Below are 12,660 nucleotides of genomic sequence, written 5' to 3'. Positions count from 1 at the left end.
CCAGGCCAGGGCCCCCCTCCAGGCCTGCGCGCTCCCCCAAAGCACCCTAGGGCTTGAGGAGGACCCGTGCCTAACGTCGGGACTCGGAACCCTGTTCACACGAGGGGAGGACAAGGCAGCAAAGAAGGAAGAGGCGAGGGGACACTGAATAAAGGTGGAGAATAGGGAAGCTTGTAGTTTCTTTCTGCGCAAGGCTATCTATCTGCCTTGTTGGATGCTAATCCCTGCCATCATTCCTACGCAAGACGCCTTCAAAAGCCCCTAGAAGAAATCTCGAGCCCCAGTTTTCCACATCTCTCGCCTGGCTGCCATGGTGAAGTGGGTACACGTCGGGTTGCCCGAAGCGGTCACTGAGTACACGCTCTGTGTTACGTGCTTTCACACACAACCACTTCAGAGAGGTGAGACTTCTCTCATTTTTAAAGAGACCACTTCAGAAGCAGAAGCTATTGTCCCATGAAGAAGACGACATCCCTCCCCGCCCGGAAGTTCTCCTCTGCGTCCAACTTCAATTCTCCAAGTTACATTTCACGTCTCTGTTTCCTCTTACTCGGGCCCAGAAGAAAATGGAGGCACGTAAGAGCTGTAGCCATACTCCTCTGACATCTGGTCCCCATCTCTCTCTCTCTCTGTCACTTTAATCCAGGAGGCCATATTTCTACACGGTCCTCCAGGGTTCCTCCAACACCGGGTGAAGGAATGAAATGTAGAACCTCTGGGGTGCCTGGGTGGCTCAGTCGGTTAAGCACCTGACTCTTGGTTTTGGCTCAGGTCATGACCTCACATTTTATGAGTTCAAGCCCCACAGCGGGCTTCACCCTGACAGCACGGAGCCTGCTTGGGATTCTCTCTGCCTCTCTCAAAATAAATAAATAAACTTAAAACAGTTTTTTAAAAAAAATTAGGGCTGCCACTTCTCTCCACCGGGCGGGGTTGGTTTCTACCACTCCCCACCGATTTGTCTGAGACTAGGGTTGAGATTCGACGTGTCTACCCCTGAAGGGCAACATTACTGGAAGCCACGGCCCATGGTCTCTCTTAAAGCAGACCTGCCAGGGGGCCACTATCGCCGAAGAGTTTGCACCTTTAGGGCATCTGGCCATTTGTCCGTCCACTTGGGTCGGGCAGTGGCCAGCGCCCCCGAGCTCTCTTCTAATTCCTCTATTTGGGTTCTATTTTCAGTTTACCTATTCCTTGGGTCAATTTTTTTTATTATTATCAATAAATTGTCCTTCTGTCCTCGGGGCCCCAAACGTTACCTGTTTTCTCTTTCCCTTCCCTCCAGCAGACCAGCCACAGGGCGGTCTTTCTGTCTCATCAATCTTTACAAGATCTGCTTTGCACAAATTGCTTCCTTTTTCTGCTTTTTAACTGTCCTTTTTACGTTCTGCCTTTGCCACTCCGTCTTCAGCAAAGTAGGTTTCTATTTTTTCATGTAACCCTAGAAGCCCTGGAAATGAGATGAGTTTCACCGCTGTTGCCTCTTGAAAATGAGGAAACAGGCTCCAAGGTGGTGAAAGTCTGGCCAGAGGCACACGGCCGGCCGCGAGAAGGGCTCGGCTTTGGACGTGAGAAGCATCCTCTCTGACTCTGCAGCCTTCCCCCTGCGCCACCGGCCCTCGCCACCCCTTGCCACTCCTTCTATGGGACCAGCGCTCAACAAAGACACTTCACTCCTTCGGTGAAGGGAGGGGCTGTTTCTCACTTCCTGTTGTCTGCCCTCCAACACCCCTCTGCTCTTCTGGCTTCTTCCCGTGGAGCTGATGACACAGGGCTTCAAACGCACCTCCCCCATCCTCCCATCTACAACCCCCCAGGGTTTTTTTTCCATCATCTCCTATTGCCACTTGCACACTTAATTTGTTTAACGCCACGTATGACAAGTCACTTCCAGAAACAACCTATCAGCACACGCTAATGCTAGTTGGTTTCCTACAAAAATCCTAAAGCATGGTTTCTAAAACTCAGATGCCGCGGAGAATAACCGACTGCCTCGATGCCTCCCTGCGCTTGGTCTTCTGGAATTCTTGCTCTCGCTAACTGCTCCTCAGACCCCTCCCCTCTTGCGCATTTGAGCGGCTTCCAAGCTTCTGCATTTCTTGGCTTCCTGGCAGCAATCCATAACCGGCTTTGACCTCTAGCCCCTCCAGGGGAGCCCTGGCTTTCCGAAACGGCGTCTCGGCACCCCCCTTCAAATGGCTCTCCCTGCCTGGCCCTGTTATGGCTACAGCGACCACTCTTTACAAGCCAAGCCAGAGAGGCTTTCCAGGTGTCTTAAATTTTACAGTTCTGGAATTCATCTGTCACAAACTTCATCCCACTAGGAGAAGCAGATGAAAATCCTGTCGCACGTGGCAAGGGACCACTGGCGGGAGACCACAGGGAACCACGGACCAGCCCCAGTTCCACGCCACACCTACCCAGGGCACACTAGTCTCTAGAGCTCAAGCCTCAGCCAAGCGAACCAGCCTGGGAAGGAGTCAGGAGTGCCCGCCAGCGGCCTGGTGGCCTCGTAGTAGGGAAAGGTCTCCAGCAACTGGAATCTGACAAGAGGTGCATCTAGAATATCGTGAAGGCACCTGTAAGGAGTATGTATTGACCTATGCCAAGTACATTCCATGCTGTCCTCTGCTCTCCGGGAATCAGCCAACTATTGGGGCAGTGGCGAAGAAAGCAGGGAGTGTTCACTGGTTAACCCACGACGACTTCAGAGTCCTGATGCTGATGTCTGGGCTCCGGGTTCATTGGAACGGTTGGTGGCAACGTAGCCACCTAATTTCCTCTGTGTCCCAGGTAGGTCAAGAGCACACGCCTGCCACAGTCCAAAGTGCAGAGAACAGTACCCACCTCACTGGCTGCTTCCAGGACGGCAGGACGGGGTGGGGGTGGGGGGTGCGATGCAGGGCCGTCCCCAACATTAGCTATTCGGGTGCCATCTTTGTAAATCCTCATCATACATGTGTGCCACCACTGGCTTGAAATTTGGCTTTTTGACTTATGTCAATGTGTTTTCAAAGGAACTGCTTAGCTAGCACTGTACGTGATACACCAACACGACTTGATCTTAAAAATAAATGTGTCAACGACAAAGCAGCGGGCTCCTCTGTGTCCAAACTTTGGGAATCCCAGAAGTGATGTGGAAAATCCAGAACTGTTTCTCTTCCCACCCACTCCCCCACGCCCAGTGGCCATAGTCTAATAGGAAAAATACGTCATAAATGTACTTGTTTCCTTGGTTCATCTCGAACGAATGGATTTGGCCACTATCCTTGTCTGTTTGCACCATGAATTGTGTACCTATTTTTTTTCTGTAAAAGAACCCTTACACCCAGAGTCTTCCTGGTTTCTAAGACACATGGAAATAACACAAAATGCGTTTCTTGGTTACTACATCAGGATGTCCTATAGAAGGATAGCTGCGGTGGTTTCCAGAACCCCGAGACCTTCACACACATCGCCGTCCGCGGCTGTGGGTGCTTCCAGAGCCTCTCCACATGGGATCCATGCCTCCTTGTTTCCACCTGCGTCCCCTACGTGACACTCTTTTGTGTAAATACATGGCTCTCAATATCACAGTTTTTTGTTTTTGTTTTTTTTTTTTTACTTCCAGAAAAGAAAGAGAAAATAGGTATTCTAGGGAACTGTTGACTCATTATCTCGTGAGAACATGGTATAAAGTGTGAAAACTAGTCTTTGAGTTAGAAATTGAGTCTGATTCTGACTCCGTTTTGGACCTCAGTTATTTTGCTGAACTTCTTGGGACCTCCGTTCTATAAAACCAAGAGGGGAGACCGGACTTTCCAAACGTGAACTGTAACGTGGAAGTTAACCATGGCAGGGACTGTGGAAACTTCCAAACCTCTTTATGGAAAAGGCATGTGACAAAAGGCTTTTTGTAACATTTAAAATTTTCTATTTTGCATTAAATTTGGCATTTAAGACACGCAGCTGAGAGGGTCAACATAAAATGGGCAGACTTGGTTTCTTCTAAACCGAAGCTCTCACGCTAACTCACCCTACTGCCATAATGCATACAATGTATAATTGTCACTAACTAGAGCCCATAAAACCGGGTATTTCTGCGGCACCCCGAAGGCAGGAGACAGCACTATGGATGTGCCCCCATGTGGGGTGCTCTCCCACTGTGCTCTTTGGCCCCTGCATGTGAGTGTCACGGCCACGGTGACCTGTCTGTCCTCCTGCACACATGAGGGCCCCACCTTGGTGACCTTTACCCCACGTCTTCCTAACATGGTGGTTGAGGGGAAACGGCAGGTAAGATGATCCCAACCGCCTGACCAAGGACTGTGGAAGGAGACAAAGGGACCTAGGTGGTAGGGGAACAGAGTGTGCCACAGCCCGCCAATGGGACGCCCGGCCGGCCGACTCACCCGCTCCTCTCTCGGACTTGGAGCTCTGCTGTCCTCCAGACGTGGTGGAAAGGTCTTCGGGGACGGGCATCGGTTCGTCCCCATCATCTGGAGTGTCACTCACTGGGGGACTTTCCTTCCCTGGGGAGGCAAGTAGCAGCTTGAGTGTCTGGGGTCGTGGTCACTGCTGAGGGTGGTGATTTACATAGATTTCTATATTATGGATAATATGGGGTGGTCTAGTCCACCCAAATCAATGGTACTTTTCAGACATTCTCACGATCACTGCTCCATGCCAGTGACCAGACTTCCACAGCCTTATTTAGGACATCTGTGTGATACCCCATCGCATGGCCACACTAGGATTTATTTACATCCTTTATTCTCTTTTTGAATGTATGTGGCTTTCCATCTTTTTTCCTCTTAAACGACACCGTGATGAACATCCCAGTGGCCAACTTTTGCACATGCTCTCAACAATCATCACAGTATAAACTCCCGGAAGTTTTGCGCGTGGGTCCAACGGCACCTACGTTCAAATTTCATTTATTTACTTATTTATTTTTCTTTTAGAGAGAGAGGGGGCAGCGGGGGGGGGGGGAGCAGAGAGAGGGGGAGAGAGAGAGACAGAATCCTAAACAGGCTCCATGCTCAGTGCAGAGCCCGATGTGGGACTTGATCCCACAACCCTGGGATCATGACCTGAGCCGAAATCAAGAGTTAGATGCCCAACTGTCTGAGCCACTCAGTGCTCAGGCATCTACATTTTGAAGACTAGCTCACATTCTTTCCTGTAAGCTGGTTCCAACCTACCCTCCCACAATCAGGCTTCTTCCCACCTTCCTATTAATTTGTTTTAAAGGTCAGCTGACTGATTATCTTGCTCAGAGGTACACGTGCTGGTGCTGTTCACTGCCTTTTAGAGAGCCAGGGAATATTCTGCCAGTGGCCTGATTTGATTCCACCTGGCGGGGAGTGCAGGCTTGGAAAGAGAAGGAATAGGGAATCCAATGCCTCCTGGGACCACGATTCTCTCCGTGGAATTCTTACTTTGAAACACAGCAAAAGGATCCGCGCAACTGAAAAGTCGCTTCTCCTTTGCCAAGTACGACTCAGCAAACGAAATTGGGTTTTACAGGATGGCTAGATCTATTCTGACCCTATTAGAATTACCTTTAACCAGAGGCTCCCCCACTGGGGAACCCACCCTCCCCTCCGACTGCCAGAAACCCAGCGCTGGGAAGCCATGACTGGTAGAAAACCCTCTTGTTTCTCTTGAAACTGAAGCACCTGTCCCTTCCAATCTTCTAGACACAACTTAAAACTGGCTTAGGCAACACAGACCACATGCACGAAATGACGCTGATGCAAAATAACCCATCAGAGTGGCTGCAGGACCCCGGTGGAGACGAAGACCTTCAAGGAGGTTAACAGAAAAGTGGAAGGCGGGGGTTACACATTCACTGGCAGGGCTGGTGACCTGGCTTCGCAGGCGAAGGACATCCTCGCAGAGCACACAAACGCTCGGGACCCAGAAAACACGGCTAGGAAGAAGACATCGTGGCTGAGTCCTCCAGCTTGGCTGTGGTCGCTGCAGTTAGCATGTTTTCACTCAGAGCATTACTGGGTGTGTCTGGAGAGCCAGTACAACCCGAATCGTTAACGATGGGGCGGGATTGCGAGGATGTCCCAAGAAAACAGCAAGCCAAAGAGAAACGGAGGGCAGGTGCGTTCCATTGAGCAGGAGAATGCGGGAGGGAAACGGGTCAGCTGATAACTGGTTTCTCCTTATGACAGCCAAGAGCAATGGTTTTCAAACTCTGAGAACGGCAGGGGGTGGTCAGAGGACAATTCTTCTCCTCCTCCTTCTCTTTCCTCCTTTTTTCCTCCTCCTCCACTTCTTCCTTTTCCTTCTCCTCCTTCTTTCCTAAGACGGATCTTACACGGAACTTCGATATACAAAACCAGTCTTCTGCGTGTGAAGTGGGGACACTGAAGGGTGGGGAGGCTGGAAGGCCACCTGCCTTCTCAAAGACTTCCTGACAAACTCCCCAGAACAGACGGTGGAGACCCCTGGCTGAACCAACGGACCCAAAGGTTAAATGTGTATAACATTGAGCGAGGCGGTGCGCACGTGTGTCCTTGTGATTAACCAGCTGTCATTATCGTGGGGTGGGCGTGGGGGGCTGAGGAACTAATCATTATGCACCTGTTTATCTTCTCCGTGATACCTCCCTTTGAGATATCCCATGATGCTCTCAGAAGAAGAATCAGGACTTACCCAATGAAGGAACACGGTCTCTGATGCTACAGGACGTGCAAGTAACTCTCGATGACTCTTTTGGTCCCTTAACTGCTCTGTTTATTGGGGAACAGGATTGACCACACGACACTGAAGACGCTCATGTAACAGATGCTCCCCCTATGAGTTCTGTGGGTCTGGTCGGGCTCCGGCACTGAGCGAAATGCCAGCTCTCCAGTGCCCGTCATCCTGAGTCTCAGCCCTCCCACTGTTTCCTGCATGGGGGAGAAAATGCCACCAAGAGAGCAGTGGGGATGATGGTTCTACACGGAACAGACGACCTGGGGAGAAGGCGCAGTAAACACCCACCCCTGGTGTATACAGTGGCGCACAAAGTCAGACCTGGTGGCGAGCAGAGGGGGATATGTTCACCTCCCCTCTGAGGGCTCTGCTCTCACACGGCCTGGACTCGCCTTCACTCACTGAGAGTTTTCAAGAGGTGGTCCGAGTCGCCTAAAAGCCCCCAAAGTTTGGGCGGCCGCTAAGACATGAATCACTCCCACGATCCTTTGTGCCCAATGGTCCTTAGGTTCTCTCCCTGTGGGAGGTTTCTATGATGAACACTTAGCACTTTGTGAAAGCCTTCCTGTCAAGCAAAGCTTTTTGTGTGGGTCGCTTTTAACCAAATCTGCCCGGTTAGCCATTTAAAACGCAAAACCACGGGAGGAGAATAAAAGGTACACAACTAAGGTCATTAGGTCAACACATCCCAAACATTAAGGTGGGGTGACCAGAAGTCACTTGAACCAGGATATCATCCCAACAGAAACATGGCATAAGTCACCCCTTCAAGACAGTAAAATGAGGCTAAAAACCTGATTTTGGCCTATCTCCCACGGCTGGTTGAAGATGGAAAAATAATGTGTGTGAATGCTAATCTATCCAAGAAGCTTAGGGAACCTGTTCTGCACACGTCAGCAAGCCACAGAAACACAAGGTCCGTGTCGTGCCAAGTGCCTGTACCTCTCCTAAGTTCACGCTCAGAGACACAAGGGCACATAAAACTGTCCACAGGACGGTTATTATTTTCATGGAATCATTTAGGAGGGGAAGTATAATTTCACTTTGCTAGAAAAATGAAAGAAACTTCTTACCAATTTATATTCAATCTTCCTACTGCTTCTGCTTTAAATAAAGCACAGGTAATCTGTGAGAAGTGTTTTGGGCAAATTAGATGAGAAAATTGTATTAATTTGCCTACCAGAAGCCAGTTAATTTAATTTCTCAGGTAGATTATAATTCATCCAACAAAGGTCTGTGATTCCCCACCTCATGAATGCAAGAGTGTTTTTTTTCAATTTTTTAAAATGTTTATTTTTGAGAGAGAGAGAGAGAGAGAGAGTGGGAGAGGCACAGAGAGGGAAACACAGAATCTGAAGCAGATTCCAGGTTCTGAGCTGTCAGCACAGAGGCCGACGCAGGGCTCGAACTCATGAACCACGAGATCATGACCTGAGCCGAATCAGACGTTTGACCGACTGAGCCACCCAGGCGCCCAAGAGTGGTTTTTATATACAATGACCCAGAGGAATGTAATTCCTGAGAGTAAATAAAAACTCAAAATATAGATTCCCAAGTCTTGAATAGTGGACAAGCTTGCAACCCAGCACACTGCCTGGCTTCCTGTGAGACTTCTGGTCACTCACTGAAATTCTCTAGTCTCAGCTCTGCAAATTGAAAACGGTAGCTGGGGGGCGCCTGGGTGACTCAGCCAGCTAAGCATCCAACTTCAGCTCAGGTCATGATCTCACGGTTCATGGTTCGAGCCCCACATCAGGCTCACTGCTGCCAGCCTGTCAGCACAGAGCCTGGAGCCTGCTTCAGATTCTATGTCTCCCTCTCTCTCTGCCCCTCCCCTACTTGCGCTCTGTCTCTCTCTGTCTCTCAAAAACAAATGTTAAGAAAATTTTTTTAAAAAAGGAAAAGAAAATGGTACCTGTATCTTCGCCACCGGGTGCGTGTAAAGTTGGAAAGAGAAGAATGCTTGGGGCAGTGTTTCCTAGAGGTAGACATTCAATCAATGTGATTTACTATCAGGCACATTTCCACTCACACACTTCAGTATATGAGGCTCATTTCCCTAAGCAGATTATGTATGCCTGTGGAGTATATTTCTTTCCCTGTTCCAACAAACATTACAAAGACCATTAAGAAGACATCCAAAGTATCTTTAGGGTCATAGGAGCCCAAGGACCCTTAAATGGCAACTGGTTCACATCCCTCATTTTGCAGAGGATGCTATGGTGGTCCAAGAGGCGGGAAACCTGTCTCAGGTCCCACAGTTGGGGACAGAGATGAGGTATGGATACAGGGCTCACCATCCCTATTCTCCCATGGGCTGTTTCTTCCCTTAGAAACGAAAGCAAAAAATAATGCATAGCCATAAAAATATTTTGGAAAGATTGCCAAAGAAGGAAGACACACACACACACACACACACACCAAAACCAAAACCAAAACCAAAACTAAAACCAAAAAAAACTTTGCCCAAAGAATGAATGACAAGTGCCCTATAGTTAGGGAGAGCCCGGGGGTGCCTGGGGGGCTCAGTCGGTTGGGCGTCTGACTTTGGCTCAGGTCATGATCTCATGGTTTGTGGGTTTGAGCCCTGCGTCAGGCTCTGTGCTGACAGTTTGGAACCTGCTTGGGACTCTCTCTCTCAAAATAAACAAATAAACTTAAAAAGAAAAGAAGTTACCCAAGAGAAATCAGAAACAATGAAAGGGTCTCTTCGCCTATGGAAGTTTTTAACATCCTGCCTTTTTGACAAGCTAATTCCCTCTCCCTGAGGCCTCTGGCAATCCTGGGTGGGACCCGCTTCCCCAGGCCAATGGGAGGCTTCCAAGAGCCAATCTTTTTTTTTCTCCCCCTCTGTTGTTTCTGTTGTTGTACTCCTGTTTCAGAATCAAAGAATGTGTCTGAGAGACATAAATGCAAACAGACCTTAAAGATAGCAAGATAGTAGATATAAAGCCTATAAGGATGTAACGGCTCCCTTTTCTTCCTCCACAGCCCGACCTCCTTCCCATCACCAAGCTCCAGAGGGGAAGTCTAGATTGCTAACTATCCCTCCAGAATTTTCCTCAACATGCAAACATGTAGATTGAGTGTGTGTGTGTGTGTGTGTGTGATTTGTTTTCATTTCACAGAATGCATTGCGCTTTGCGTACTGTCTCGAACGCCGCGTTCACTTGGGCACGTGTCTTGGGCCTCTTCCAGTATGAAGGTTTTGCATCATCCTCGTTCACAAGAGCGGTTTGAATCAGTGTGCCCATGTGCCCAAGTTTTTAGACATTAGCATCACCGCGGCAGGGAGCGTCTGGGTCAACTCCCTGCCCGCTCGTGGGTACAACTCTAGAAAGAACTCCTTCAGTATCACATAGTTCACACAGGGAAATGCCAAACTGCCGGCCAGTTCTCACTTCCGCCCACGTACGTGACGCTCCTACACGGCTGGGCCGACAAGCTAGCCTTGGCCTTGTTCTCGGTAGCCTGGGGAGTTTAAGTCCACACTTGCCAAGTGACGGGATGACGGGAGGAGCTGGGCCAGGGGAGGCGGGAGACGTCTCGGATTGTGGCGGGAACTCGAACCTTCTCTCCTGCACACTCTCCAGTGGGCGAACATCCACCAAGTGGGGCAGCAGTCACACGTTTGGTCCCGAGACGCAGAATTCAATAAAAACTTGTAAACGGGTGGGGGCAGGTCAGCCAAGCCGCCAATGACAGGCCATTCTCCCATAGACGCCAACCCCGGGATTGGCCATGAACCTGGCAGGTTCTAAAAGGTAAAATACTGAAAACCCAAAGCCCAGACGCAGGGCCAGACAGAGGGTGGGCTTCCCACGCCTAGGAACACGGGAGCCACACAGGCTTTGCCGGACGGGCTGATGGGTCATCCTGTCCAACACCGCCTAGCGGGACAGTGTGTGATGGGCCCTTGGGCCTCACCTCCCAATACTGACCACTCCACGTCCTGGGTCCCCATGATGAGAAGAGCCACATCCAATATGACTCAAAAAAATGTTCAGCAAAGGGGAGCAAAGCTTAACAGATACTCTAAATTGTGTTTTCTGGCTGTCTTTCTCCTGCTCTCCCTCTCAAACACCACCCTTGGCATGGGTTTGGGGTCTAGAGCAGATCAAGCAGTCATTTCCTTCCCCCCACCCTCCCAAAGAGTATCAACCTAGATGGAACCCTTTCCAGGTTGCTCTTGGATTTCATAGGAAAACTAATTTCATCTGGGAGATTTTTCTGTTGAGGTTCTCAAACTGGGATGAACTCTAAGAGTTGGCAGAAAACACGGACCCCAGTTCCACACTGGTCTTTCCTCTGGCAGGAAAGCCTGTCTTCCTCCCTTGGGAGCTCGGCGAGCGCCTGGGCTCCTGGCACCCAGTGGAGCCGTCCTCATAGGCCTCCCATCCAAGTATATCCCACAAGGGTCTCACCTGAAACTCGGGACATGTCTCGACTCTCATCAGCGTCCATTGTCCTCAGGTTATCTGACAAAGAAGAGGAAGGGATTTTAGTTTAAAGCAAATTACTAATAAGATATGAAGAGAGCGAGAGAGAGAGAGAGAGAAGCTCTATGCATTTAACAACAAGGTTATCTACCAAGAAGAATGCATTTTCCTCCTCACATACTTGCTGGAGTATCAGACTGGCACAGACCTTGATCCTTTTAAAAACAGCATTACAAAGATTGATAAAAATATCATTACAAGCACAGGAGGACCAAATTTGTTATTTATTGTTAATTTCCTACTGCATAATAACCCAAAATGCAAACTGACTGCAACAAAATTAAGCAGAAAATTAAATGGCCCTGGGTCATTGTAGGCACAGAATTCATTCTCTTGGCTGATCCATAGTTATGTTCTTTCTAATTTACTGAGCATGCATCGATGAACCTTGAGTCAGCTTGGTGACACGCATACACTCAGCAATCAAAAAACGAAGCAATTTGCTGAAGAATGTCTCATTTACCCAGGCAGGGCTGCATATCTGAGCGGCTCTCGTCCTCCCTCCATCAATAATGAATACACCTCCAGCCTGGCAGATGGGCAACGCGGCTGCTTCCGTCTTTGTCCCCACTCTTTCAGGGACCCTGCCTCAGACATCGCCAGTGCACTCACGCAGGAAGTGAGGCTCACGAGGGCAGCAAGACGGGGCTGGGGCAGCCCCCAAACCTTCCTCTTTGCTGACACATGGCTGGGCTCCTCAGATTGGTGTAGGAAGAGAAAACCAAGTGGGAAGAGCCATCCTGGAGGGTGACAGGGAAGGCTCTGCCAGGTGTACCGGGCAGGGGTCAGCCCCCGTCAGCCCTGGCCTGACCTCGGAGGTCTGGGGAGCCCTAGGAGGGGACACCTGGGGGCCCCTTGGGTAGGAAAGCTGTGGCCACCAGGAGGGGACCTCGACCAAATCTGCTCATTTACGCTCTGCTGGACAGCTCGGGACAGAGCCTTCTCTAAGCAACAAACTGAGTCTATCTGATGAGTCTAAATGAGGCCACCTCTGGTTTCGGGGGGGACCACACCTCTGTCTCTTGGGTTCAGGTGTGTGGATCTGAGCCGGGAGGCCAGTCTTCAGCCGACCCGGACACTGATGGAGAATTCAGGGGACCTTGCCCTCTCCAGTTCGGCTGAGACTACGCAGGCAGGGGCAAATTTAGGCGTGCAGATCAATACATAGATGCCTGTATGGTGTGCGCAGAATCCATATTTTCAATTTCTATAGAATCAGTACTAGTCATGAAGAAGACACGAATGACTATCACTTTTTTTTTTTCCTGGACGGGGAGGGGTTTTCAACTATTTCTGAGAGCCACTGAATGGGTCTGAATTGTGAGAGGAATTTTCCAGGCCGGCGTGTGGTACAGGGTTACTGCCGCTGACCACAGAAGGGCAAAAGGTTCGTGGCCCACGTGTATTTCAGCCCCAAGACTGAGGGCCCACAAGCAGGCCGGAACCAAACACACGGGCCCCAGAAGCA

General features: G+C 49.8%; 1 protein-coding gene across 19 annotated transcripts in view; it reads right to left on the bottom strand.

Moving 5' to 3' along the window:
- The window catches only part of IKZF1 (IKAROS family zinc finger 1), a 100,048-nt gene that overhangs the window by 72,958 nt on the left and 14,430 nt on the right, over positions 1-12,660 (bottom strand). For all 19 annotated transcript variants that reach the window (XM_045494266.1, XM_045494264.1, XM_045494262.1 and 16 more), the window contains 2 exons: positions 11,118-11,171; positions 4,392-4,511 (listed from right to left, as the gene is read on the bottom strand). In XM_045494266.1, the coding sequence (XP_045350222.1) occupies positions 4,392-4,511; positions 11,118-11,157 (160 nt within the window). In that variant the 5' untranslated portion in view covers positions 11,158-11,171. The remainder of the gene's footprint in view (positions 1-4,391; positions 4,512-11,117; positions 11,172-12,660) is intronic.

Source organism: Leopardus geoffroyi, chromosome A2 (assembly GCF_018350155.1).
Source record: "Leopardus geoffroyi isolate Oge1 chromosome A2, O.geoffroyi_Oge1_pat1.0, whole genome shotgun sequence".
Lineage (NCBI taxonomy): Eukaryota > Metazoa > Chordata > Mammalia > Carnivora > Felidae > Leopardus > Leopardus geoffroyi.
Note: the sequence above shows the minus strand (reverse complement) of the source record. Positions and strands in the feature narration are given on the sequence as shown.